Raw genomic sequence first — 27,884 nt, 5'->3', positions numbered from 1 at the left:
ATCCATTACGTCTGCAGCTGACAAGTCTCTCTACAAAAGAATACAAGATAGCCACCGTCCCTCTCCTCGTCCTCCTCCTCCAATCGCAGCGATCTACCCCAACCTGTTCATGGAGGTGATAGTGTGCACGAACCTCAGCTTGCCCTTCTCCACACGGAACTGATGGCTATCCGGAATGCCATTTTCCCCGTTAAAGTCCATAAAGATATCCACCGACCCCACAGTCTCATCAATCACATACCTCCTATTCACAAGCTCGACATTATCAGGAATGCCCACGGCGCAAGAATCAGTCGGCGCGCCCCGCCCCGTATACGAACCGCCCTCCAGCCTAGCGCACGGCTGACCCCACGGTACGACGGTACTCTTGTCCTTGAAAATATCACAGTAGGCATCGCCCGCAGCCTGGATCACCTCCCTCGTATCCCTATCCGCCTCGGGGATCTCGCCCCAGTCCTCAGCCGTGGCGTACTTGAGGGTATTCGCAGCATTGAACAACCAATCCCCCTCCGTGGTCACAATGCTCTCAATCTTGGCAATAACCCCATCCTCGAACCAAATCTGCGTCCCGATAACATACGGCGTAGCCCCCGTCGCCGAAATGACCTCCGTGTACGTCGCGCACTGCGTCGTGTCGTACAGGCTCGCGTCGTGGTCGATTGTCAGGGCCTTGGTGAGGACCCCCTTGGTGATGTCGGCGGGCTTGAAGTTCTCCGTGTAGACGACCGAGTCGGAGGTTAGGGCGACGAGCTCGGCGGGGTCTCCGGCTTTTTGGGAGGCGAGGTAGGTCGTGGTGGCGGCTTTGAGGAAGTCGCGCGTGCAGTCGTCGGCGCGGCGAGTTGGGCGGCTCGCTAGGGAGAGCCCGGCGGCGAAAGATACGATGGTGAGAGCTCGCATGGTGAGAGTAGCCACTTTGTTTCTTTTATCGTTTTCTTTTTGGTTTGGTAGGATGGGCTTCTTGTATAGACAAGATGGCGTTGAAGCAGAGGCGCAGGTGTATATATACAAGCTCTCACCTGGAAGTTTCAAAGCCAAGAAGGGAGGGCCGTCCCAGGAACAAGACGGCGGACTAAGGTACCCTATATACTCCCCCGTTTCCATCCGTCGATCTCTCTGATATTGATTGCTGCCCCCGTCTCCTCACTGCCTATTCCCGGTCGCTCACTGTATAAGGCCAATATGCGAAATAGTCACTACTATCGGCACTGACAGCCGAGAAGTATACACAGAAAGAGCCGACCACCATTCACCGAGTGAACGAGCTCGTACTATAATGCAGTATAGCGGGAGACATACGTATTTCATTTAATATCAATACATGAATGTCTCTTTTCGTCTGCCCATACGCTTCTATAAAGACTGATATATATATATACATCTATGATCTCCGCATAGGCAAAATCTCCTCGAGGAGATAAAAAGACGTTTAAATTAACTCGTTTTCCTCCGATTCGATGGGGTAACCCGGCCGCGACGGCGAAAAACAAATTCCCCACCCCCGCCTTTCCTCGTTTCTTTCCGTTTTCTCGAACACCCGAGAACAGGATTCGTCGTACTGCTTTTCTTCGGGCCTAGAGGCTTTGTTAGTGGGAGATTGCCTGGGCGGAGGTGGCGTGCGTTACGGCAGTGTCATCTCGGCATGTGTGGGGCCTCAATTGTTCGTCCTCGCCGGCGAAGAAGATATTCCGCCATTGTTTTTCTTACTTTCTTCTCTTGCTTCCAATTGTGGCCAGCTCAATTGCAACTTTTTCTTATTATTATCATGGAATCCCTGGACTACTCAGAAAGGTCTTCTCGGCTGTACTTCGTAGGCCATGGTGAAACTGGGCTACATAATTTGGAATAATTCCAATAAACCTGCATCAATTGGTAAGATGGCCGAGCGGTCATTCCTGGTCCAGGAAACTGGGCGTGAGTTCGAATCTCACTCTTATCAAATTTCTTTTTTTGATTTTTCTATCTTTCAATTGGTTATTACTTTCTTTTCTTCTCTATTCTTCCCCTTCCATTTTATTTCTTTTCGCACCTTGAGGAACGTGTCTTGATTTTCTCTAGGGTGGACTTCTGTTGGCTTAGAAATGCTTCTTCTCGACATGCATGAGGCGGTCGATGACTGTGCGTCGGGCGGTTCTTGATTCCTTTCGCGAGGCAGTTTCAAATGATGGGGTCGCACTATCAGAATCTAGTAAGGCCCTCAAGGACCGGGGGGAAATCGGATGAGGGGGTCAGTCATCAAGACAGGCGCAACTCTGAATGACCCCCTCTATTACAGTCTTGTTACCTGAGATTGTACTCCGTACTTCGTACATCTCCTGTATATGCCTCTATGGAAGTACGATATATGGTGTACGGTGTTACACAAACCTGACAAGGCATACGGGATTTACCTGGGATTTACTTCGTACCTGCGCTATTGTTCTTTACTGATTAATCAGACTCGAGAGAGCAGAATGTGAGAGGGAGCAATCAAGGCCCCACACCCCCACCAAGGCCCCTGCTGTTCCCTTGCATGTAGTACAAAGGAAAGCACGAGATGTTTTTCGGTGATGATTCAAATCGCTTGCCGTCATTGGTCCCTTGCTGCCCTGCAGCCTGCAACGACACCCTCTTTCGGGAGACCAGGCTGAGATGTTCCAAGATGTTCCAAGAATACACCTTCCTCTACCCCTGTGCTACTTTTCTACAAGTAGCTTGGTTCGCGGCGGCTCCCAAAATCCTTTTGCCGAATTCCGCTCTCTGGAGAGAGAGAAGGGGCAGGGGGGGGGGAAGCAGCCGGACGCGAGAACCAAGCCCCCGGGCCGGCCATTTCAGCGTTCGATGCGCTCTGCGAAGCTTAGTTGTAGATGTGATATATCATAATCCGTCGCATCGGTGGTCTTCTCAGCCGACACCCCCCGGCCCAAAACGAAGACATTGGGGACTTCGAAGATGAGGGTTATCGCCGATATATTTCGTACTCCCCCAGTGCTGTAACACTGATAATTTTCGCATGAAAACCACGAAGTACGGCTTTCCTGGCGTTTTGAACATCTTTGAAATTCTTATAGAGTTCATCAAGTCCGAATCTTTTCGGGCTACCTAAATGTAGATGATGTATGATAACGGAGTCTAACTGCGAAGTAATTGGGGAGAGTTGATCGTGTTTCCAGGGCCAAGTACCTGGCGCCATTTGAGAATAGCAATGCCGCATTGAGATTTGCAGGGAATTGCAGAGGACAGCATGATCGCGACTTCCCCCCAAGGCCGACCACGCTTGCTGCCCAATCACTCCTGACGCGTATTCGTAGAAGCCACAGGCTTTCCGGAGAAGTAGAATACATCAATTGTATACATCGCATGAGGCACCCGCGGCGGTTGATTTCCCTCAGTATTCCTACTCCTTACTTCGTATGTAGCATTGATCAATTTGATTGGTACGTTTGTATCAACCACCATCACCCTGACTTCCCTGTACATTCCGTCCGTTTGTATCAACCACCATCACCATGACTTCCCTGTACATTCCATGTCGCCGCGCCAAATTTGTCACTGAGACTCCACATTGAATCTCACGGCTCCATCGAATCGGCCCAATCAATGATCTAAGTGTACTCATAAATCGGGCGCCCTGTTTCTTTTTCTTCCTCCGTTGGCTTACCATTTTATTGTGCCGTAGGATACCTCCTCACAACCATGTTAGTTCGTGGAGAAGAATTCCGGGAAAATGATGGGTAAAAGGCAACAAGAGAGAGAAAGAAGAAAAGCCTCTGCAAAGTTGTTCTGGATGCTACGCGTGTCCTCTACTGGGTGTAAAAACACAGGACCGGAAAAGAGAGAGTTATTATTATTGGGCTGATTTTCAGTTTTTGACCGACGTCGACGTCAGGAGAGCTGAGGCACCATCCAGAGTTATTAGCACAATTACTGATTGGCCTGACACCTTTGACCTACGTTGCCTTCGTTGTGAGTTATTTAAATATAATACCAGACGGCGGATGGAAAAGCGGGAGGATGAAGATGAGATTTGATCTTCTTGGCCTTACAAAGTACTGCGGTAGGGTGTGGGGCGACTACGTCCGGATGAGGAGGGGTAAGAAAGGAAGTGGTGGCGGCAGGGGTGGCCCATGTTGATGTTGACTTGGAAAAGATGCTGGCGCCGGGAGATGAGCAGTTGTAACTGTTAGAAATTCCGACTGAAGTCCTGTATCAACCCCAAGGCGAACGGGGAGGTTCCAGGGGGGAGGCATGTGTCAAGGGTGGGTGGGTGTACGAAGTATCTGGATACTTCGTAGCTTCGGCTTGGATCAAGCCAACAATCTACGAAGTACCTGTGTACAAGTATATTTATGAGGTGTGTGCGACCTCTGCTAGCTTGTTGTGCGAAGTGGGCGTTAACGAGACGCCCCCCAGGGGGGTGGGTGCAGCTATATATGTTTTTACTACCACACGTCTCCCACTTTCCTTTGATATCCCTGCCATACGGCTAGAGAGAAGGAGGAGAAGAGGAAGAAGGAAAAAACAACCAATAAGGCACTGCTGAATGGCTCTCCGAGGTTTCCGTAGACCTCCCTCCTTGAAACAATGACATGAGTTACTGCAGCCAAGTCAGGATGGCCGATCAAATGTTTGCCAGCTCTTCCCAAGGCTGCCAAGGGAGTCATTGGAGTCATGGAGCCATGCCGCTCCGAAACGGGGTCAAGAGGATCTAGAACCTAGCAATGTCATATGTATATTATGATTGCTGGAGAGTAAGGCGCATATGGAGTAATGCAAGCAGACAGGATAAGAGACTAGAGCAAGTCATGAGGGTTTGAGCCTGGTCGCAAGTTTGGGCTAGGACGTAATCCATGGACATGATGGGAGTTATGGGGCGGATGTGTCGAAAGCAGAGCACGGAGTAGGAACGACGACAAACTGGACGGAGGAGTCAGGGCCACCTCTCTACAGGAGCCTGGTCACTCGACGAGGGCAGTGGACAAATGTGAGCGGGATGTGGTATAGGAGGAATACGCAGGAAGGTGGTGAGACATCGCATTATGCACACTCGTGCTACTCATATGCTGGTCCAAAGGGGCGGTAGGAAAGACGACAAAATGAGATAGATGCAAGGTGATATCTGAGTACGTAGAAGAGGTGAGGAGTGAGTGGGAGGAGGGAGGAGGGGAGGAAACGTATGTTGGAAGGAGGATGGTTGCCGAGCTCTCATTGGCTGCAGCGTGTAAGTCGTGCATCAGACCGGGGTACTTCCACAACCATAAAGGGTCCGTCCCCCGCCGTCCGATGCCCCCGACCTCTGATCCTCCTCTCTCCCTCTTCATTTCCATATTATCAAGTTGAAAATCACAAATCCCTCCAAACCTCTTCCTACCACCGCATTCCCCCTCATATAAAACCCCCAGGCCTTCCGAGAAGCGTCTCACTATCACTCGACCGCGCTTGCGAGTCAAACACTCCTCTGCCCAGCCAACGTTAGGAAACATATCAAACTTACCCACTTACACCTTCCCATCGCTTCATACCTCACCATCTTAACATCCACTTACCCTTTCGCACTTGGTCGCACTTGATCGCATCGCACCTCATCGCACCCCATCGCACTCCATCTCACTCCATCTCACTCCATCTCTCCCCATCCCGCTTGGCCTTTTTACGAAAAGGGAAAAGAAGAAAAATGTCCACTGCGCACCACCACTCGGCCGGCATGGAGTTCCCCTTCTCACCGAGGAGTAACCCCTCCAACAGCGCATGCCACGCCACCAACACCAGCACCACCAAGGCCCGCCAGGGAACCACCCAAAACACCTCGTCGTACTCCAAGTCGAAGCGGAAGCTTTCCTCGACCAGGACGTCCACCATCCCTTCATCTCATCATAAGGATGACACCACCAAGTACGGCGACGATCTTCGTGGCGGTGGCAGCTCAAGCAAGAAGGCCCGTCGTCCTCCTTCCGAGACCGGCTTTCTCTCCATGGGCGCCTGGTGCGAGCCCCGCCCGGCTCGAGACGAAGCTCTAGTCCTAGACGGATATGCCCGCGGCGCCGACGGTACGAGCGCCTGGACGCCGCCTGCAACGCCCTACATCGGCCGACTGAACACTCCCCCCTTGTCGCCCATGGCGTATGACACCGAGTTCCAGCCACGCCGCCACGAAGAGCAGCAGGAAGACAGCATCAACGAGAACTGGTACCTCGCCAGAAAGTCCAAGATGGATATGAAATGTAAGCGACACTTCATCCCCCCGCCTTTCTCCTTCTTTCGCTCTTCCACTTTTCGTAAACTCGTATTAGTCAACGCAACCCCCCCCCCCCCCCCCCCCCCCCCCAAACCCAATTCGAAGAGTCTGCGCTCTTGCGCAGTTTCTCTCGGTTGGGTGAACTGCACTCCAGATGGGTCATCTGCTAATGGGCAATTCTCAAAATAAAGTGGATGCAGCGAAGGCGTACATGGCGCAAAGGAAAGGTGGCAATCATCCACGCATGGAATAACGAAACCTGCGGTGGTTTTTTTTTTTTTTTTTTTTTTTTTTTTTTTTGGATTTCGGAATTCCTAAAATCACAAAAATCAAGGGCGTTTGGAGTTCGGACGGAGGACTGGGATTAAATATAGTGGGAAAAGGAAAGTTTTGGGTGGGGGAGGGACTATTTTTGGAATTTTCATTTTCTCTGCGGTTGCTTGGGGTGTAAGTGAGAACGGCGGGATGAAGTCGAGAAGTTTAGGAATCTCGCGTTCCGGGGGGTCAAGGGGACGCGGCTTCCGTCTCTTTTCGGTCAGATGTCGTCCTTTGCTTATATAATTAGCCAGGCACAGCCAATCACACAAAGTTACATTCAATGAGTATTACAATATCCATAAAATACTTTATTTCAACCCGATTAATGTATTGTTTCACACTCGCGTGCAAGCATTTTCCATTGGTATGTCTAAAACCAATACCATGTGTAATGCAATAAACCAGTAATGAGTGAACCAACCCCTGCCAATGCAATGCATGAAACCACCCAACTCCGTTCCCATTTTAAGTACCGTGCAGACTCCTGACTCCCTCGTCTTTTGTGCCCCTCCTATCGAGTTACACCGTCTCTCCATGCCGGCTGTCTGGCGAGGGAAGCCCGCCAATACTCGCCGCGATCAACCCGGGTATACCCACGGCGGGATGCACAGGCGAGCTCGACGCGTTCGACCCCCTCCTGCTCTTACTCTTGCTCCTGCTCTTCTGCAACCGCTTCTGGATAAACTTGGGATCGCACAGGAACGCCATCCTCCCACCCCTTATCCTATTGAAGAAGGCGAGATCATCCCGCACATCTAGCATCGCCGCTGCGAGATCGTACGACTCGGCTCGCCGAGGGGCCTTCTTCTCTCGGAATCGGCGCGGGACGATGGTTTCTATGGCCTTGCGGATCCACGAATCGGGGAATAGTCGGATGAGGACACCGACGGGGATGGAGAAGAACCCAAGAACGAGAGAGATGCCCCATTGCGCCCCGTTTAGCGGTGTGACTACAAATGCCGCTCCGCCGAACCACACGATGATAATTTGACCGGCGACCATGATGGTTGCCATTAACATAAAGAGGTGATTCTTGTGTAGTCCCTCGAAGATGTTGAGTTTGTTGTCAATACGTCTGCTGTTGACCAGCTTGAAGATTTGCATAAAGACGAAGGTATTGAAAATGAGGGTCTTCTGTTCGTCCTCGGGGTAATGGAGGAAACTGGGACCTGCGAAGTGTAGTATGAAGATGACGATGAGCTGGTAAATGGATTGACCAATAATCATCTTCCACATCGTGAGAGTGATGAGCGGCGCCGTCTTTGCCTCTGGCTTCCTGTCTAGCAAGCTATCATTCGGGGGGTCGGTTGCAAGTGCCAAAGCCGCGAATGTATCCATGATGAGGTTGACCCAGAGCAGCTGGACGGCATTCAGCACCGAGGACTCGTTCTCGTCGGCAACAGCGGAGACGAAGGTAATCATCACAGCAGTGATGTTGACCGTAATCTGGAACTGGAGAAACTTCTTTACGGCATCGTTGATTGCCCGTCCCCAAGCAAGCGCCTTGACGATGGACGAGAAGTTGTCGTCCAGCAGGATAATGTCCGACGCCTCTTTCGCAACCTCTGTTCCGGTAATACCCATCGAGAAACCGACATCTGCGGCCTTGAGGGCAGGCGCGTCGTTGGTTCCGTCTCCGGTCACAGCCACAATCTGGCCCCGACTTTGCAAGGCTTTCACCAGGATCCGTTTATCCTCGGGGCTAGACCTGGCTAGTACACGAAGGTCATCGACGATGGCTTCCCTCTCAAAGTTGCTTAAGCGACGGAATTCAAGGCCTTCCATAATCCTACCACCATCCTTCAAAAGGCCGCAAGACTTGGCAATCGCTGTCGCCGTCGCGACGTTATCCCCAGTGACCATCTTGACTCCGACAGACGCCCTATGGCAGTCCTCAACCGCAGCTGGGACCCCGCCTCGCACCGGATCTTGGATTCCGACGGCGCCGATCCAAATCATTTCGCGAAAGACGTCGCTAAGTTCAACTTGCGACGGGTCGTCGTGAGCCTTGGATCGTGGGGGGGGCCACTGGTCGCAGTCCCTGAAGCATAGACCTAGAGTTCTCAAAGATGCAGAAGCAAACCTTGAAATATCTCCCTTGATTTGATCCAGATGAGTTTGCTCCAGAGTCGACGAATGTATGCCCTCGGTCGGCAAATCGATCACCTTGTGGCACTGAGCTAACAAGATTTCCGGCGCACCCTTGACGAAGATCCGGTATTTCCTGTCTGACAATTTTATCACTGCCGCCATGCACTTCCGGCTAGAGTTGAACGGATACATTTCGACCACCGTGTGATTCGATCGCATAATCTCGAGTGATTCCAATGCAAAGTTATTCCTGGCCCAGTCGAGAAGAGCGGTTTCCGTCTTGGTTCCGACAAAGATCGCCTTCCCTTTCTCAGTACCCTCGAAAGCCGTTGTGTTGATGGCGATGGACTGGTTAAGGAGCACGCGCAGATCCTCATGAATGGTCGACGAGAGCTTGCTTGGTTGGATAAACTTGCTGTAAAAGAGGCTGGCGTCGGTTTCGGTCGTTCCCGCACCGGTGGAATCGTTCGATTTTATTGCATTCAGGACGCTGTCCTCGGCGAAGCAGAGTGAGCCGTCGCCCAACGAGCCAGCCACGACAGTCATGATATTCTCGGTTAAGGTGCCTGTCTTGTCAGAGCAAATCACAGTTGCATTTCCCATAGTCTCGCAAGACTGCAAGTGGCGGACGAGGTTATTCTCTTTCGTCATTTTCTTCGTAGCAAAGGCCAACGCGAGCGTAACCGCTAGCGGGAGACCCTCCGGGACGGCGACGACAATAATGGTAATGGCGGTGATGAGGATTCGCATGAAACCTTGACCCTTTTCTTCCGAAGTCTCATCGCTGCCCTTAAGACGGACGAGAAACTCTATGAACAGGACCGCGAAGAGGAGGACACCGGCGGTGCATCCAAGCTTCGCGATGTAACCTAAGAGAAGAAGTGTTAGTAGGATAGTTCGGCTTCGAACGAGGGGAGCATACCAGCAAGAATATTCAGCTTCAACTGCAGAGGCGTCAATTCGCTGTCATCGCGAAGCGATAACATGGTCCTGCCATGGCTCGAATAAGGCCCAACCGCTGTGACGAGACACGATCCGACGCCATCAAGCACCTTGGCGCCCGAAATAATGAAGGGATCCAACTTCTTAACCTCGATCGGGCCGGTCTTCTCGAGGACACGCATCACTGCTTCTGCAGGGGTCTTCTTTATCAAATCCGACTCCCCCGTGGCGGACGACTCATCACAGCTGATATTGTGTCCGTCAATGTAAATACCATCGACAGGGATTACGTCGCCTTGTTCCAACATGAGAACGTCTCCGACAAGAAGATCTTCAATGGATATGACCGTAGGCTTCCCCGACCGAATAACCTTCACTTCCCTGTCCTCGTTCTTCTTGTTCAACTTCCGGAATTGACGTTCCTTCTGCCAGTCGTTCAAGGCGCCGACGAGTGAGACGATGGCAATCGCAACTATGATAGCCACACCTTCAACCCACTCAACCCTGGCGCCTTGATGCTCGTCGTTTCCAAAGGTTTGGTACAAGCCAAGCGCCAACGATACCACGGCCGCCACGCTCAGCAAGATGAGAACCTTATCTTGCAAGGCGATCCAAACTAGTTGGAGAAATGACTTCGACTTCCTTTCGGGTAAGGAGTTCTTTCCGTAAACTCTCTTTCGGTCGCTGTACAATCCCCCGGTCTCCTTGTGTGTGGTTACACGCTTCATTTTTTGGCCCGTTTTCGTCCGTTGAATCCCTTGCGATAAATCGGGAGGGTGCTCCGGTAATTGAAGTCCTGTCGCATCCTCAAATGACACGGATCCAGTAAGACCCGCCTCATCTAGACTGAGTCCCGACTTGGCATCAGTCCTTAACCCTTTCTCTATGCCACGCAGGCCGCCCAAGGCGTGGAAAGCCTTTAGACTCTTGGGGTTTAAGAGTCGTGATAAGTGACCGGGAGAAAATGCAAAGGGATTCTCGGCGACTGTGAACAAATCCTCGTCCTGAGGTAGTGGCCTCCAGAGATCTTCTAGAGATTCTCTCGACGGTAGTTGAAAGCATTTTTGCGACGTAGCGTCAGAGGCGCCATCTGTTGACGGCCGTAGTGTATCTAACGAAGCTGGACTAGCCGCGGACGATGAGCTGGCAGCGCGGCCGAAGGCCGGGGTGGTGAGCTTTGTGCCATCTTGGGATCCCGAACTAGCGCTCGAGTGAGGGTCTAATTTCATGGGTTAGATCGTGAGGGTCTAAGCTTAGTGTGCCAACAAACAGGCAGGGCGGGGGCAGATATCGTCAATAATGCTAGGCAGCAGAAGGAGATATCTTGGTAAGATAATCTTCCGAGATACAACCGCGCATCGTAGCGGAATCCATAGAAACGTACCTATGTGGTCTGTCACGGCCGACGTGTCGAGATGTATGCTCGGGGCTCTGGGGCGTCTCTTGTCCGAGGATTTGTCTGAGGGTGGTTTAGAGTCCATGACAGGTAGGCAACTGTTCTAAGTGGTAAAACTGCCGCGAGGAATTCAGAGGAGAACCTGCCTCGAGGAGCTTTGGCTTTGGAGATGCGGGAGTTTTAAATCAAGTTGGGGGAGTAGGGTTCGGGTAGGGTAGGCTTCAACGACGTGGAGCCAGGCAGGGGGTTGATTGGAAAACGCCTTGCCTCAAACGGAGTGCTGCCGCTAGGGATTGTGGGAGTCGGTGAGATCGTGAATGTGTCGAACTACTCCTCGGGCAGGGTCTCCTCATGCTAGAATAACAATGGCGATGGAATGAAGAAGATATGGATCATCGCTTGAATTCTGGACTTGCTCGAAGAAAAGCATTAAAACACTGTTTCATTGGGCCAAGACGAGTTTGGGAGTGGAAAAAGTATCGAGGACTCGCCGCCCTTTATCCCGGATCCTCAGAAACTGGAGCGAGGCGTGCATCAACAAAGGAAGCGACGGGCATAACGTGACAACGCTGCGGTGTCTGGCTCATCAGATAGGTTGCTAAATTGCACTGCCACACGCCAAGTGCTGGTACCCGACATGTATCCCTCGCGACTGCCAAAACTTAATCAAACCATTAAAAAAATGCGAATAGGTAATATCAATTTCTTTATCAGTTACTTGAAGGAGGAAAGTGCGAATTTGCTGGGATTTGTAAGTTTGAGCATCATTCCTTTCAGAGGAAAATGCGTTTTTCGTGGTGTCTTACACGTGAACATAGCAAATGCCAGAACGTGGTTTCCTTCCTAGATCCCCCACGCCCAAGTTCACACGAGGTATACTTCGTCGGTATAAATTGATCCTTCGGACGGCCCAATGCAGATTGGACGAAATGAGCCGGGCCTTTCCAAACCGGTTGTGTCCGCCCCATTGACCGAATCAGATGTGTCTCCTCGCCATTGCACATTTCCTAACTTCTACTCAAAAGAGCATCAGTATCCGCCCAGCTGGAACTTGGGTCTCCCCAGCACGGAGGGGGTCGATATAAGGTACCAAAGTGCACAATATCACAAATCTTCAATATTGACGTCAACATCTGCAAAGGTAGACTAAGCTATTAGCTGGACACCTCTGACCGAAACATCAATTATGTTCACTGATGTTTCCTACAAAAGACCTTGCATCGCCGCTTTGGTCGCAGCTAATCTCCTGCCTTTTGTTGTAAGATATTATGAATCCTCAGCCACCCCGACCTTCCCGTTCAATCCGACGACCGTCGACGTCCTGCGAAATGTGCGAAGGCGAATCTGCTTCGTAAACCACTCCTCTCCGGGGATGTGAAATTCCCCGACCCCGTCACCTGGGACCTGTTGCCACCGTAGTGATGACGACAGTGAGGGCAGTGCTCTTCATAGGGAACCTACGAAGAAATAAGACAGGCTGGCTGTCTAGGCACAATCTGCCCTCCAAGCATCGAGCTGCCAAATTGGCCTTGGTGTAAAGCGCAACCTGACGAAGAGCTCAGGCGAGGATAGGATCATGCTGATGACATGGGTATCTTAAACTAGCACACGCTAGCGATTTCAGGCAGACTTCACCAGCAGGCTCATTAGTCGGATTTGATACTCCATACAGTTTAATCCTGAATTTTTTAAATTTGCGAAGTCAAGCATTGAAATGTGTTTTACATGTCAGCAAAGTTGGCGAAGGCTGGTGGGGGGTGAAGCTCTCCAAGTCTGAACTCCATACTTTGTGTGGGAAGAAGAAAAAAACTTGAAGCTCCCAATAGACTAGTTTAGCTTGGCTCGGTAGCGCAGATCTCCATCCTCTATCCGGAGAGCTTAATCCATGAGCAGCCTAATGGCTCGGCATTGGGCAACACTGATGTATCGCGTGTTAGTGTAGCATTTAACAGGTGGTGGGTTCTCATATCGGAGAGGACCCACGTGAGTTTGGGGGTGGATTCCACGGATCGACGTCATCATTGGCTTCGGTGTCACTTGACTAATTGAGAGCGCGATTTCCCAATGCAGTGGCCCCATCTCGTCCCGGACGTATCGCCGGCGTGCTTTTTAATGATTGATCTGTCCATCGCCCCATGGTCTCACAGCAGTTAAACGCCGAAAGCAGGAGGCGGGATCTAATCAGATCAGGGCCACTAAAAAGCATACCGCAAAATGTTTTAGCACTTCTTGCACTGCCTCTTCTCCCCCCACATGGGGCGAAACAACGATTTGGGATTTTTTGGCGGTTGCCAAGGATGGGAAGAAGAACATCAATTCTGCGTTGTGACGGGCGAGGCGAAAGGAGCTCTGGAAGAAAAGAAAAGGAAAAAAAAAAATTGTCACCGAAGGTTGTTCAACGGCATTAATCCACCAATTGTTGGCTTGATTTCCAGTATTGAAGTTTGGCGAGAATTTGTCGCTCGCGGATACTCGAAAATTGGCGGTAACCCGCCCAAAAAGACTCGCCACATCCGAACTCATTACCGTCGACTGAGCCGGCGCCATCGCCGGTCCAATTCCCGGGTCCCTCCGACCGGTCCCCTGCCGACCCCCTCCACACCTGGCAGCAACCGGGCAACGAAATCCAACTGCATCAACCACAACAAGAAATACTCGAACCATTGGGATACCCGACACCATCGCCCGGCGCATATTTTGCATCGCCCGAGAAATGACCAGACTCTGTTAGACGATGCCTCATGGAAACTACTCCAAATTTTTTTTCGGGTCTCTTCTCCCTACATAATATCTTTTTGCCCTTTCTCTTCCGCATCTTCAGTTTTCCCAGCTCCCGCACACCTTTTCCCTCGTTTATGGGCACATCAATTACACACAAAATTTTAATTTTCTTCATCCCAAATCCTCACCCCACATCACCTTTGCACAGCCTCAACTAGAACCCACAAGATTGATATTTCCCCTCAATTCTCATGTGAAATGCTGTTTGCCTTGCCTTTTTGGGTCATTGTCAACTTCCGCGTATTAATTGCGTCTTTACTAGTTGGATTAATAAGAACGCCCCAAGATGAAACTGATCTGTATCCGAAGCTATCTGCCTTTCCCTCGCAGGATCACTGGGGTGCTGCTCCAGAAAGAGGAAAAAGAAGGGAAAATAAAAAGAACGGAAGGCAAAAATTTCCCAAGAGCTCGTTCAGTTGAGCTGATCCCGATAGCTATCTTCTTTTACAATCCTGCCTGATCAGCACCGAAGAGATCCTGATAGGAGAAGTGAGGGTGCATATCTCCACCGAGGCATATGCTCATATAAAAAGGCAAAAAGGAATATGTACACCGAGGCAGGCTCCTTGGCCTCCTCGTATTAAAAGCTTGAATGGGAATAGAGAAAAAGGAAACTGTGTGCCTCGTAGTCAATACCTACTTCGTACAGGGCGTTGCCCTCTACGGATAGCAACATTGTGCAAAGGAGTCTCGGGACAATTTCCTTCTTCTCCCAGCATTTCTGTGACACGAAGGCCGATGAGCGAAATGGTTTCCCCGGTCGACGTTACCAACCCCTCTCTCCAAGAAGCACAGCCTCCGTGCTATACCTTCCGAGAATCAATAAAAGGAGAAAGGTCATTTTCGATGGGGGAAAAAAAAGTTCGCATCTGCAACGTTCGGACGTCGTTGAGCTTTTGCTCAACTAGCTTCGAGCATGCATGCAACGGTATCCAAGCTTCCCTGTCTCCAACACCCACCCCTGCCAAGTTCTGCCTTCGCCAGACCGAAAGTAGAAGAAAAAAGTAAGAAAATGCATGTGTGCCCGTCACAAGAAACTTTCCCAAGTTAAGAGGTCACAGTCTCCACCTCCATAAGCTACTCCTACCCCTAATACCTTAGAACAACTTTCTATCTAAGCAGTAAACGGGGGACAAACTGGACTAAAACGTGGTAGATTCTAAGTCAAACCCACTTCGTATAACTCTGACAATGTCAAACGGACTGCGGGGGCTGGGTCTAAGCCACGATCTTGCCATTCTGCTCATTAGACCTGAGTATATGGCGATATATGGCGATTCACACAATGGGGAGACTCGAGAGAGAAAAAGAAAACCGGCTTTTCTCCTCGTTTGCTCGGCCCGCGCTCGTCCCAGATCATCGAGAGTGCCCTGCCCAATAAGCATCCCGGCTATATTTTGATGTGGACCCTTGCATGTGCCTGGAATGAGAGGGAGATAGAAAACACACGAAGAAACGGAGAATCATTGAAAATGAAACAAAGAGAAGAATTATCTGTAATGGTTTAGAGTATCCTAACCATCCGCTGTAGAACTACCCCTACATAGGGGCAGCAGATCTCTAAAGCTCTCTACTTACACGAGTCCAAATGTATGTGAGAAAAGAGTAATGATGTAACAGAATATGTTGACAAAACGGATGTTCAGTTACGAGGCGACCCCTTGTGCGTCACCTCCCTCAGACCAATGTACATTGACGGCCTGTCAAATTTTTCCACCTTGGTATCCCAGAACGCGACCACGTCAAGCATTACAAAGGCCTTGGTCGTCTCCACGTGCATCAACCCGTACATCTTGACACAGCCCCGCGGTGGCTGGCGCCGTCCCCTCGCCCAGATGCTCCTGACCGAGGAAACGAGCTGATCCCACGCGCTTGGCGACAACTCCCGCATCAAGTCCGCGGGGGCGCGAGCGAGGTCGAAGATCTTGGAATGTACAGGGCCTAAGGCCTTCCTGCTCTCGGACATGAAGTCGGTCTCTTTGCGGGTGCTTGTGGATCGAGAAGTGTTGTTTTGGTTGACTGGCTGGCTCGGAACCTCTTTCCCTTGCTCCGCAGGGGGCGTTCCCGCTGCGGTCGAGTCGGGAATCTGCTTCTTAACAGGTAGAGTTACTTGAGACCTCTTCTCGTCCGCGCCCGCGATTATTATGACACCCCCGGGTCTCGAAGGTGTCATCTGCTCACTGCTAATCCCAACCAGCTTGCTATAGCTCTGCCCCACCACGGTCTTCGTATACTGCCACACAGCCGATGCCAGCGGAGCAGGCCAAAGAACCTTGTGGAGCATATTTATCACATAGGGATCGACGGGCTGCTTCGCCCCCCACGAGATTCCGTCATTTTTAATGAGCAAACTGTTGAAATTTTCGTTAGACAACAATGAAGCTTATAAAATGGACTATTGCTCGGATGAGCCACAATCTGCTGACGTACCCTTGTTGCAACCACTCAGGAGACGGGGCGGACGGGAATGAGATCTTGAGCCACCCTTGCCAGCCCGTGGGTCGACCCCATTTGTTCACGAGGGCTCTGTTAGAACCCAAAATATCCAACGTGAGCTTTCCCAGATCCTCTGATCCTCATCGTTAGCGAGAGGTGGCCATACAAACTCATATTTTCCAACGACAAGTAAGGTGAGAGTCGAAGAGACTCGGTGGGAAAGGGGAGCTTACTCTTTAATTTCGTCTTCAATTTCTGATCTTTGCTGATCTTTTCGAATGCAGCCCATTCCGGCGTTCCTCTGCGGTAAGGAGGTGGCTGTACTTGTTGTTCCGTGAACGGGAATGGGATGAAAGCCATGACAGATGCGTCTGGCACTCCGCGAGTCCTAGCACCCGGCCTGTCGTGGAAATGGACGTGATCATCTTCATCCTCATCCACGACCTCGATTACGACCGAGCTAGTCATGTATACTCCAAGAATTAGGAAGCTCAGGAACATTGCTCGCCTAATTGCCGGAAACGGGAAAGTCTCGTTAGCAAACGTCCACTTCAAACAAGCTCGGAAGCGCCAGGAAAAAAAGGTGGGGAAAAGCTCGGGAAGTAAGGCGAACAAGGATGTATTCTCTTACCTGAATCCACTGCGCCTTAGTCGGTGAAAGCGCACCCTTTGGACTTGTATTGTCTGGGAACTCGTGTTCATGTTCGCCGCATGTTTGGCAACTTCGAAGGTAGGCCGTAACCTCGTAAGCCTCGCAAAGCGCTGCATTGTGTCTAGGATCTGGAGGAACGCGAATTCGGCGCGCCCGGCGGCGGCCTAGATGGGTAGACAGGGCCGGATCGTCGGGGATGGTTCGTTGGGGTGGGTGTTTTGAAGCCTCGCCCGGTCCTCGATGGGATGTGAGCTCTAAATGCAGGTTCGAGAGGCTCCGCACTTCGGAGTGACAGAAGATGGATCCGAAAAGCTACACTCCCAAGCGGGAGGAGATGCGCCTATAGGCTGGTGATCCGAACGCGCAGGAACTGGAACAGATGCCTTGGGATCACACGGAGAAGAGAGCGTCGTGGAAGGAGGTGGATAATGGTGGGGTTGTTCCCAAGGCTGTCCGATTGCGCAGGATTGATAATTGAGAAAATGCTCGCATGGGTCGAATGATTCTAGGATCGCGTGGCAAAGTCTGGTCTGGGGTTTGGTTCTGCGGAAATGGTGTTGATGCCGGTTTGATGACTCTAAATCTAATCTTTACAGGTCGAGGTCGCTTCAAACAATCAAGGGTATCGAGACGGTCTGCGGAACTTTAGAAGGCAGGCGACGTCTGGTCTGTCTGGTCTGTTCATCCTGCCAATTTCTGGTCCCCGCAAACCCGTGGATCAATTCGTTTGTTGCGTGATCACGTGTTAAAGCCTTCATGACGCCACCAACGACTTGGTTGAGTCTCGCCCCTGCCAGCGCAATCCAATTATCAACTGACAGCATCTGGTTCGTGCAAGTCAATTGGGAATGATGTGAAGCGCTGAGCCCCTACACGACTCTTTGCCAAAGTCAAAAACACCAATTTACAGAGTACGGAGATGTTGCGATTCAGATAATACTCGAGGGAATCGAGGCTAGAATACGAAGTACCACCTATTCAATTCTTCTCCGGTTCATATTGGGAAATGTTCCGATTAAGTTGGGAATCAAGATCCCAAGCCATCAAATCTTTTGAATCTTGCCTGCCAAGATGACTAACCGCTGGAAGACCTGAGCAATGACATAACGGAGAACCCATCCTTGCATGTGGTCTTCATAATTGCGGCCGCATCCTTTTACCCAAATCGCGGCGCCAACACAGGAGCAATACTGTTGATATGTCCGTCCTCAATCAACAGCAGCACTGCCGGCCAACCTTAACCGAAGAGCAAGAGACGACGGTGGTGGATTGGGTATCGAGGGAGAGGGGCGCTGGAACCGTGGTGACAAACGATACGATTCGCGCATTCGCCAACCGTCTCCTCCAGCGCGATGGGGCCAATATCACCATCGACCAAGACTGGGTCCTCTACTTCCTCGGCCGCCATCCCGACACCGCAAACATGCTCACTATCCCATCGCATCCAAGCCACATAAAATTCAAGACAGAGGAGAAGGTGAATCCTATAACAGCAATGATGCGGAAGGACCGCCAACGTGCGCTTTTCGGCGATTCTCCCCCACCGCCGCGCGAACATGCACCTTACCCCGACGGTGAGATCATATATTGCTCAAATGAGCGCTATGTCGTTCGTCACGGCGACAACCTAACGAAGTACACGACATCGTCCAACGGTTTCGGTGCCAGAGACACCCCGAATGAGGCACTTGCGCTGCAATTCATCAAAGCGCACACGACGATCCCGGTGCCCCAAATGTTGAGCAGCAGCTGGGACCGCATCACCATGGAGTTTGTCGAGGGCCAAACGCTACAGCAGGCGTGGCCGGTGCTCACGTCCGATCAGCGCGTCGACGTCCTAGCTCAGCTCACCGGCTATATCGCCCAGCTGCGTAATCTGCGAGGCGTCCACATCGGCCGTCTAAACGGCGAGGGCGCATTGGTCCCAGGCATCATGACACGCTCGGGAGGTCCATTTAATACCCTGGCCGAGTTCCACGACTTTCTTGTCAACCCGCCTAAGCGCTTGGAGGCGCAATCCATGTACTGGCACCAGATCACTACTCAACTAAGCGCCGAGTGTCCCATAGTTTTCACGCATGGTGATATTGCCGCGCGGAACATTATGGTGCGCGATGGGCGTATCGTCGCCCTTCTGGATTGGGAGAATGCGGGATGGTATCCAGAGTACTGGGACTACGTTTTTACCATCCGAGGAATGGACCACATCGATTGGGAAACTCTGGGCCAACATGCCCCATCCCTTTTCGCTAAACGATACGATCTCGAGTACATCCTTCTCCAGTTCGTCATAAACCTCTACTAATGATAGGTCAAGGTCGTCAGCCCAGTGCCCCGTCAACCAGCTTCTCTGCGATTTCCTCCGCGACGACGTCGTACCATTCCTGGGTCTGAAGTCCTTCGGCCACAAGCGCCTGGAGACCCTCGAATACGAAATGTTGACAGTTCCATTCCGGATCACCTTCCCTATTCAGCGGCACGGCGGCAATGGCATCTACCGGCCTCATTTCCTGCCCGTTTGGCACAATGACCGCCCCAGCATTCACGTGGCTGCGGTAGGTGCCCGATAAAACCCAGTCCACCTTCCTGCTGTGGAGTTGGTCTATCTCCCAATTGCTCTTTTCATCGAAGCGTTGCACGTGTATTGTCTCGTAAAATTCGGAGTTGTCGGGCGATGTAAAATAGAGGAGGGTATGGCGTTTATGGTAATAGTCAGGCATCCCTCTAAATATATAGACTTGGATGTAGATTCTTGTGGAACCTGAGCTCGTGATTATGATCTTTTTGTCGTTCGTGTCATTCTGCTTGCTGTTGCCATCCGGTGCCTCTTTAGCACTCTGGCGTATCGTCGCGATGCTGGAAACCATTGCGATTCTCGATTGTTCGGCAGAATAACAACTCTCGGTAGGGAGCTCGCTAGTGAGCACGACATCCCTTTGCTACTTGACATATGCAGGGTTGTATGGGCAGCGAGCACCATGACAGTCGCACCAGAGACTGTTGAATATGCCTGCCCTGATTGTACCCCGCTCATATGGCCGGCGATATGCCTGTATTGAAGTTGGAAGGTTCAAGATTCAATACTCCAACACTATTATCCACATAATGTCAAATTCAATTGGTCAGCAATCTGCGAGCTCTTAAAGGACCTTGAATGATATGCTCCCAATTCAACTTGGAACGGTGTCCCTGTCGCAATTTCTCCAATTTGTATTCTACATACATATGTATATGTAAATGGAATGGGATGCAATGATAGCACGAGAGTTATCTGCTGACATGTAATATCCAATGCGGAACGGTCATTTGCCGCGCTTTCGGTATCGGACATCGTTGTAAGCTGAGCAGGGGAATATAGGTGCATATGATGGTCAGTGGCCCGGCCGCGGTACGCAAACGAGGACAAGCCAGCTCCGGGGCAGTGTCCTGGGGACTTCCACTTAGGTAGGATGGGGGCGAGGAAGTGTGGAAGATATAGGCGCCTCTTGGTTCAGCAGGCCACGGCGGGAATGGAAGGAGCACTCTCAGAGACAGAGGATGCGAACGAAGGGAAGACGCGAACCCGAAGGAAGCAAAGCGGGCCGCCGTGGGAAACGGCACAGGTTGGCGATAGAGAAGAATTTCATAGGGGAAGGAACTAACATGCAGGGGGCCTACATTCCTAGAGCCGGCCAGCTGCTGGATCGTGTTCGGCGAGGTGCTGCGAAACTCTTGCCTGGATCAGCCTGGTGAAATTACGAGGGATTAGAGCAACGGGAACGACCGGGAGGTGGCCGGCAACGGCCCGGGACCGCAGTATATGGATTTTGTCACCTTGGATTCTTTTTTTTTTTACTCTATGGCTTAGCTATGGGAGGACTAAAATAATATCTAGGGTCCCAACTTGTCTAGGAGAGAGGCAAGCAAGAATAGTACGCGAGTGTAAGTAGTCCGGGGAGCATGCCCTACCTCCGGAACCATGAAGTCATCATCTCTGATATTTTTTGACGCCACCCTTTTTGTATCTTGCGCATAACAGCCCAGCCACCATGACCCCCTCGACGAATTCGCAAAGGAGTACCTAGGTCAAACCCATCTTGCCGAACCGGCTTTGGAGTTTCACCGTCTTCCTTTCTATGTTCGCCATGAGCATCGCTCTGTTGGCTCGATTCAGAAGCCCGAATACCGGCTGTAGTAGTGCTACTGGGAGGAGAATCCAGCGTCTGAGGAGGAGGTGGTGGTTGACCGATTTTGTCCGTGGAAGCAAGGAGGTATCTCCGGTCCTGCCGAATCCTATCCCGGATTTCTTGTATGTCATCCCGAAATTCCCGGGCCGTGGCGCGAATACAGGGTGTATTGGAATCCGGACTTATGGGGGTTGTCTGCGGCGAAGATGTGTGATTGTCCACGGTAACTAAATCCTGGTTGGTCGGTGTGAATGCCGCCGGACGAAGGCAGCCTTCTGGTGGCTGATAATCTAGGACGAGAAGCTTATTTTTGACAATGGAGAGAAGATCGCCAACAGCCGAGCCGGGTTGGCATCCAGGATCCTGAGGCAGAACCTCCTCAATCCATCGTTGGACCTCTGAATGGAGAATAGCGCCCGGTAAACCTCCATCGTAAGCGATCTCGAAATACGGCGATAATTGCATGCTATCCCACAACGGCTGCTGCTGCCATTGAATGCTCTTATTAAAGTCTTCCAGGCCTTCATTACCTCGCAAGATCCACACTATGAATTCGAGCGTAATGCATCCCATGGCCCAGACGTCTTCTAGGCGTGATCTAGGTTGGTCGAGCTCCTTTACAAAAGACTCGGGTGCTCGGTACCTCACGGTTCCATAGCTGGTAGCAGATTGAGCAGCTCGGGAGTAAGTATCCATGAGATGATGCTGGGCTAGCCCCATGTCGCCAATCTTTAGTGTACCTAGGTCAAGGTCATGCTCGGCAAAGCGCAGGATATTTTCCGGCTTTAGGTCTCCGTGACGGATATTCTCAAACGGAGCGTGTTTTGGCGGTGCGAGGGTCGAGTATGAACCGGCATTAAGGGTGGCATTTTGGGAGAGATATGTGTTGTAGTTATGCAGCTTATCCAGAGCGTCTGCTAGACCGTATAGCTGATTAACGGTCTGCTCGATAATCTCTGGGTTCCGAGGGCCACGATAGTTCGTCCAGAATTCTCGCAAGTTTCCGTCGGCCCAAGGAAACATGAAGTAGCGATTGTGGGACTTTTGTATGGCTGCAAGACACGGTATAATGTTGGCGTGGTTGAGTTCCCGAAGCTTCTCAAACGTACGAGCTTCTGTGTCCCAAGCAAGGTCGACTTGAGCCTCGCTAGCCTCTGCCCCCATTCGAATTTGTTTGATAGCAACCTAGGGCTGTTTTAGTATAAGATGTTCAATATGAAGTCATGGTCTTCCGTACAGATGAAGGGATTCCCCCTTTGCGGTGCGCATTCTCAATCTCGACGCGGTATACTTTTCCAAAAGAGCCTTGCTTCGATACCCTATCCTTGTAGGTAAAAGGCAGGACGCTGTTTGCATGAAGTTCGTACTTATACTGTAATCCAAAAACCGGGGCGAGGAATTCCCATTGCAGGTTGAAGAAATTATAACGCTTCATATACGAGCCCCAAACGTTCTTCGCAAAAAAGTTGTATCGCTTAGTGAAGTCTTCAAGTGGTAGCCTTTCGTCCGTGTATTGATGTTCGCGGAAGACCTGCATCGATTGTAGAAGATCGGGACCGGCGACACCACAGAGAATGACGATGGCGAATAGCTTCTTCGAGTGCTCGTAGATCCAGTCGACGAGTCTCGGACTCTCGTTGGAACCCAACACTTGTTCAATTATATCGCGAGTGATGAGCTCCTTGATGAAATTCTCGGGAAGGAATTTGTCTAGAGACTCGTCGAACACACTCGTCTTCATATTCGTGAGTATCTGCTTAGTGAGAACCTCGGAGGGTTCGTCTTCATCATCGGAAATGGCATATTCACGAGCTTGCTCTCCTCCCAATTCTTCATCTTCGATTGTCTTCTGAGTAATGGGATTTCCAGAGGGCATTCTTTTAATCTGCATCTGGGAGAATATTGGGTCACGTCAAAGGATGGCAGCATCCCTTCGGGCCGCTCCCGATGGGCGGGCATCAGCCTCCATATATAGTCATTTACCCTTGTGCCTGCATTTATATGCAGGTCTACTTCGTACGGCGCCTATTCGCGAACCAAACCACCAGGCTGCAGGCCAGGGCGGCAACATGGTGGCCCCTGAAAACGCACGCCTTCAGGCTTGAGCCACATTCATCGGCTGGAAACGACGCAAGTGTCGCCGGGAATTAATGCAGACTGTGTTAAGCAGCACGATGCCACGGGTGCCGAGGAGTCGATTAGAGAAGCTGGGGAGTTCGCCCAATAAAAGAGTCGCTTGTCGCGGTGTTCCCTCCAAAGTTCCGAGAGTCATGCTCCCAGCCGGGGGAGGCCGGGAATCAGAGCTGCCCATTACGCTCTTCGGATTCCCCAGAGTTCGTAAACGAGTCTAATCGTTCGAGTCTTCTTCGTTGGTGGAAGTGTGTGGTGACAAGAAGGTGAATGTGGGAGATTGAGGTCCAAGCACGAAGTACAAGGTACAACCAGCACAGGTGGATCCCGATCAATCACGTGACACTGCCTGGAGGCACCAAGATTCGGGCTGCTTGGCAGCTTCATTGAAATCCCAAGCTTATTCCCACCATCCTAGGATCCACCATCCCTTTGAGACCAGGGCAATTATCAACAACCCATCGCCATGAGACTCTCGATAGCAGTTGCCGCCTCCCTCTGCAGCCTTGCCGCTGCACATCCCAAGGCCGATGCCTACGTCTTCCGATCTGGATCTCCCTCTCAACATGACGACCGTGCCCCCGAGCTCTCCAGACAGCTTACCAGGTTGATCCTACAGCAGCGACTCGGCGTCGACCAGCACTTTTCATCGCTCAACGAGCTGTCTTCCCTGCCTAACACTGACGAAGCTGTTTCCTATATTAATACCCTTGGCCGGTCGCAGGCGCCTTTGTTTTCAGAAAGTGGTTCGGAAAGCCCTTCCCAGCTTCTCATTCTCCTCGAGGGATTAGAGGATGGTGGGATGGATGGCATTCTTCCTGGCGTCAAGAAGACCTTCACTATCGATGAAGCCCCCAACTCTGCGGCGATCCGAAAGCTTATAGATGGAGAATTTGGCACCGTCGGTGTTCGGGAGAGCTCCTGCGAGTTTGGACGAGCTATCAATCCACTTGATGAGAACTGCTGGAGTGGCCAGTCCTCCATTATCCGATACGACGTCAAGAAGGTAAATCAGTCGCCTCTGTTTATTTTTTCTACGCCTACGTTCCCCAACTAACCCCTACAACCCTTACACAGCTCCCCGCAATTCTTGAGGCCGTCCAAAAAGCCACCCCTAAGCTCCAGCGGTACGCCGAGTCCGGCGAGATGGAAACCACCATCATCCTCTTCCCCGAATCGAGCCGCAAATCCAAGACCAACAGCTGGTCTTCCCATCCCAGCGAACTCCGCCGCCGCCAAGCCGAGGCCGTCCTCCTATCCGGAGACCCCCTCCCTGAATCCTCCCCCGAGACCGCCAAGCCCAAGGCCCCGTCGTCCTCCCAGGTCTTCCCCGGCACCTTCCAGCGCGGTACGATCCCCAACTGCTTCCAGTCGTGGAACAGCTGCATCACCGCCACCAAGAACTGCTCGGGCCACGGCTTCTGCGTAGACAAGTGGTCCAACGAGAACACCCCCGATGGCTCGGAGCCTCCCAAGACCGACGACGCGGTCTGCTTCGTTTGTTCTTGCAAGCGCACCCTTGATGATCAGAATAAGATTACGCGCTGGGCTGGAGCGACGTGCGAGAAGATTGACGTCAGCACTCCCTTTGCGCTCTTTGCTGGATTCACCATCATCATGGTCGCTGTCGTAGCTGGCGGCATCAGCCTTCTTTTCAGCGTTGGCCAAGAGCCTCTCCCGGGTGTCCTTGGCGCTGGTGTCTCGAAGAGGTAGCGTTTGAAGCTCTTGGAAAAAAGAAGGAAGGCCAGACGTGGGGATGTTTTTCAGGATTTGGGTTTAATTTGTAGTTTGAGTGCTTTGTTCTTTTTCTTTTGTTTTTGTATCATTAACCATGGAACCGACTAAGGAAAGGGGTTCACATGGCGGCGTCAGGGTGGCTTTTGGGCAGTGCATGCCTGCTTTGCGAGATAAGATAATATGCTACTACTAGGTTTCTCTTAACACAGCATTGTGGAATGTTCGTCTTCCTAAATGAGGCTCTATAGTGTGAGCTTTTATGAAAAGGTGGATGGTAAAAATGCAAATCGGGTATATGATATTTGAACGCGTAATCTATTCATACACAGGGCCCCCATCACGGTGTGGCCATATCCTTATCCATATCCCCATTCTTCCTTGTAGGTGTCCCAAAACTCTCCAAGCCCCTCTCCGCGGCAAACTCGCTCAGCACTTCCCCAGGCAAGATCTGTCTCGCCGGCGAATCCGTCACCCTCCCCACCCCAGCCACAGCCGCGCGATACTTCTCACCCGCCTCATCAAGCAACCGCTGCACTTCCACCTCCCTCTGGCCAATCTCCTCCTTCTCCCTCTTCAGATCGGCAACCTCCTTGCTCTTGGCCGCAAGCTCCCGCTCCATGAGCTGGAGGGAGTTTTGTAGATTGGCAAGGCACTCGGACATGGTCGGCAGCGGAGTGATTTTGGGTTTGACTATGAGGTCGGAGGGCTTTTGCGTCGGGCGACGGAGTCCGTCCATTCCGGCGCGAGACTGCGCCGCCTCGAATGCCGCGCGGCGCTCGGCGTCGGACTCTTCTGATTCTTCTTCCGAGTTACCTTCGGCTTCCTGGATGAGGGAGGCCATTTCCATGCGCTTCCGGCGACGTGCTTCGCGCTCCGCTTTTCGACCTAGCGCTACGCCGCCGTCGTCGACGAACTCTTCGAATCCCTCGTAGAGGTTCTCATCTTCGCGCACGAGACGCGTGGCTTCCTTCTCCTTTCTCATAGTGAAGGGCTCCTCGTCGTCTTCGAGGGAGATGAACTCGGCTTCCGCTTCCTGCCGGAGGCGAGCGCGCCGTTCCTTCTTCTCGCGGATTTCGGCGTCCGTTAATATCCTCGTCGCGGAGGATTCGTCGGTCGCTGCTGTTCTACCGATAAGTTCAGCAGAGTCAACTACTACCGCGCCTTCGAGCTCCGATAGGTCCATGTGCATATCTTCGTCTTCTGTCGCGGAACTCCGGGACGTGTCCTTTGGTGTGTTTGGCGTCGAGCTCTGAAGTTCTTGAAGGTATTCTTTGCTGTATCTTGGGCGGTCCTCTTCCTCTCTGGAGCGCATGGCTAGATCTCTCAAGGCGATAGCCTTCTTCAACCCCCCATCTCCCTTTCTCTTCGGCGTAACCGCCTCAGGCGTGCGTGCGCCGCCTCCGACCCCATCCTCGCCTTCTTCCTCAGCTCGGACGCCGAAGGATAATCTCGAGGACGACTTCCGCTTTTTTTGCTTCGTAGAGTCCGCACGACTCAGAAAACCCCGAACGACTACGTTCCCAGTATCCTCATTTTCGTCGTCTGCTAATCTTGTCGTCGCGGTCGCTGTTGTCGTCGTGGTAGTGGCTGACTTTTCCTCGAGGGAAGCTTCTTCGATATTTATACTTTTTCTCAATCCGGACTGTCTGAAAGGTTTCCGAGTCACTTTCGAGAACACTGGTGCTTGCGCAGCTAAATATTATTCATGTCGTGTTAGCTTCTGGAAACCGCAAAAAGGTATCAGCACCAAGGTTGCTTCTCGGGGTGGTGGGGCAAAATACTCACGGGTGGACCCATTCTCCTGGGATGTGGTTTCAGAGCCCGCCTCCGGCTCATCAGCGTCGTCGACTTTGATGACGCGCGCCTTGCGTCTTCCTCCGAAAGAGCTCATTTTGCAAGGCAGAATCGAGGGTGGGGGACGTTTGGGGTTTGTTTCGCGATGAATTGAAGATGAGATGAATGTCTAGGGTGGGTGGTGTTGATTAATTTAGTAGTGACGTTGCTTATCTTATCGGCACGTGATGGCGTGTCGGGAGCTAGCTTTGGGACCAACTCCCACCATTGCCTAATATCATAAATCTCCTTGCAGCAAGGCTGAACTGTAGAAGCATCCTTCCTCAATACCACGAGTAAATCGCCATCTTCGAGCCAATCCAGGAAGCAACAGTCCACCATGGCGCCCGCGCAACCAGAACTCAAGAAGGTACATTAGCCCGGCCGCGGAATCGATGCGATGAACCCACCGCCTCCTCGAGAAGCTCGAGATCCCCCACCTCTTTCCAACGACCCTATTCTCCCATCGGCGCGCTAACATGTACACCGTGACTACAGTACCTCGATAAGAGGCTCTTCGTCCAACTTAACGGAAGCCGCAAGGTTATTGGTGTTCTCCGAGGCTACGATGTGCGCACACCCGAATCTGAGAGGCATGGTTTAGTGGGATCGATTGGCTGACAAGAGTGGTTCCTAGGTCTTCCTAAACATTGTCCTCGACGAGGCGATCGAAGAAAAGGAAGGTGGTGAGAAGGTTCGACTTGGCATGGTTGTACGTTCTTGGATCCTCTTGGCCTGAAGTATTGGGGAGGGGTGCCAGCGTCGGAATGCTAACCAAGGTGCATCTAGGTTGTCCGCGGAAACTCGGTAGTCATGCTCGAAGCGCTTGAAAGGATCGGTGGAGATGAACGAGGTGGTCGGTAGAGAAAATTCTATGGGTTATTTCATTCTTGGCGTTTGATTTCAGAGCGTTCCCGCGCTGCGACCTCCACGAACTAGGAACGGAGCTCCATCGCAAGAGCCGCTCACATATCATGTCGGGCTCACGACTTGGATTTGGATGATTCTCAAAGAGTGCATTCGGCGCAGTGGTCGATTTTTTTTATGAGTTGGTCCGGACCAAGGGGTTCGGGAGAGCCCCTCAAAGGGGAAGAAAAGCTATCACACGGGAAACGAAGGTTGAAGGCGAATAAGAGAAGGGCAAATACCCAGCAAAAGGTGCTCTTCGGGGTTTCTATGTTTCACTAAACA

At 51.7% G+C, this 27,884-nt stretch overlaps 7 protein-coding genes and 3 pseudogenes across 7 annotated transcripts; 4 read left to right on the top strand and 6 right to left on the bottom strand.

Annotated features, from left to right (window-relative positions):
- Positions 1-93: 93 nt before the first annotated feature.
- Positions 94-897, bottom strand: SAPIO_CDS1317 (annotated as a pseudogene; the record flags this gene model as incomplete).
- A 4,753-nt stretch (positions 898-5,650) lies between these two features.
- On the top strand, positions 5,651-6,464 carry SAPIO_CDS1316 (uncharacterized protein; the record flags this gene model as incomplete). The annotated part of the gene is made up of 2 exons (XM_016784615.1): positions 5,651-6,197; positions 6,403-6,464. 2 exons carry the CDS (start codon positions 5,651-5,653, stop codon positions 6,462-6,464), a joined length of 609 nt encoding a protein of 202 aa, XP_016645731.1.
- A 584-nt stretch (positions 6,465-7,048) lies between these two features.
- Positions 7,049-11,043, bottom strand: SAPIO_CDS1315 (Calcium-transporting ATPase 2; the record flags this gene model as incomplete). The annotated part of the gene is made up of 3 exons (XM_016784614.1): positions 7,049-9,489; positions 9,543-10,781; positions 10,947-11,043. The coding sequence occupies 3 exons, from the start codon at positions 11,041-11,043 to the stop codon at positions 7,049-7,051; spliced, it is 3,777 nt and encodes a 1,258-aa protein (XP_016645730.1).
- A 4,338-nt stretch (positions 11,044-15,381) lies between these two features.
- On the bottom strand, positions 15,382-16,943 carry SAPIO_CDS1314 (uncharacterized protein; the record flags this gene model as incomplete). Its single annotated transcript, XM_016784613.1, has 4 exons — positions 15,382-16,090; positions 16,170-16,308; positions 16,409-16,635; positions 16,807-16,943. 4 exons carry the CDS (start codon positions 16,941-16,943, stop codon positions 15,382-15,384), a joined length of 1,212 nt encoding a protein of 403 aa, XP_016645729.1.
- A 1,082-nt stretch (positions 16,944-18,025) lies between these two features.
- SAPIO_CDS1313 lies at positions 18,026-19,132 on the top strand (annotated as a pseudogene; the record flags this gene model as incomplete).
- Positions 19,133-19,148: 16 nt separating this feature from the next.
- Positions 19,149-19,694, bottom strand: SAPIO_CDS1312 (annotated as a pseudogene; the record flags this gene model as incomplete).
- A 794-nt stretch (positions 19,695-20,488) lies between these two features.
- Positions 20,489-22,884, bottom strand: SAPIO_CDS1311 (uncharacterized protein; the record flags this gene model as incomplete). Its single annotated transcript, XM_016784612.1, has 3 exons — positions 20,489-20,552; positions 20,899-22,178; positions 22,231-22,884. 3 exons carry the CDS (start codon positions 22,882-22,884, stop codon positions 20,489-20,491), a joined length of 1,998 nt encoding a protein of 665 aa, XP_016645728.1.
- A 705-nt stretch (positions 22,885-23,589) lies between these two features.
- On the top strand, positions 23,590-24,836 carry SAPIO_CDS1310 (uncharacterized protein; the record flags this gene model as incomplete). Its single annotated transcript, XM_016784611.1, has 2 exons — positions 23,590-24,129; positions 24,201-24,836. 2 exons carry the CDS (start codon positions 23,590-23,592, stop codon positions 24,834-24,836), a joined length of 1,176 nt encoding a protein of 391 aa, XP_016645727.1.
- A 361-nt stretch (positions 24,837-25,197) lies between these two features.
- On the bottom strand, positions 25,198-26,751 carry SAPIO_CDS1309 (uncharacterized protein; the record flags this gene model as incomplete). Its single annotated transcript, XM_016784610.1, has 2 exons — positions 25,198-26,552; positions 26,646-26,751. 2 exons carry the CDS (start codon positions 26,749-26,751, stop codon positions 25,198-25,200), a joined length of 1,461 nt encoding a protein of 486 aa, XP_016645726.1.
- Positions 26,752-27,033: 282 nt separating this feature from the next.
- On the top strand, positions 27,034-27,557 carry SAPIO_CDS1308 (uncharacterized protein; the record flags this gene model as incomplete). The annotated part of the gene is made up of 4 exons (XM_016784609.1): positions 27,034-27,063; positions 27,192-27,263; positions 27,331-27,405; positions 27,483-27,557. The coding sequence occupies 4 exons, from the start codon at positions 27,034-27,036 to the stop codon at positions 27,555-27,557; spliced, it is 252 nt and encodes an 83-aa protein (XP_016645725.1).
- Positions 27,558-27,884: the final 327 nt, after the last annotated feature.

This window comes from Scedosporium apiospermum (assembly GCF_000732125.1).
Source record: "Scedosporium apiospermum strain IHEM 14462 chromosome Unknown SEQ_SAPIO_0055, whole genome shotgun sequence".
Lineage (NCBI taxonomy): Eukaryota > Fungi > Ascomycota > Sordariomycetes > Microascales > Microascaceae > Scedosporium > Scedosporium apiospermum.
This window is presented reverse-complemented; position numbering and strand designations above follow the sequence as displayed.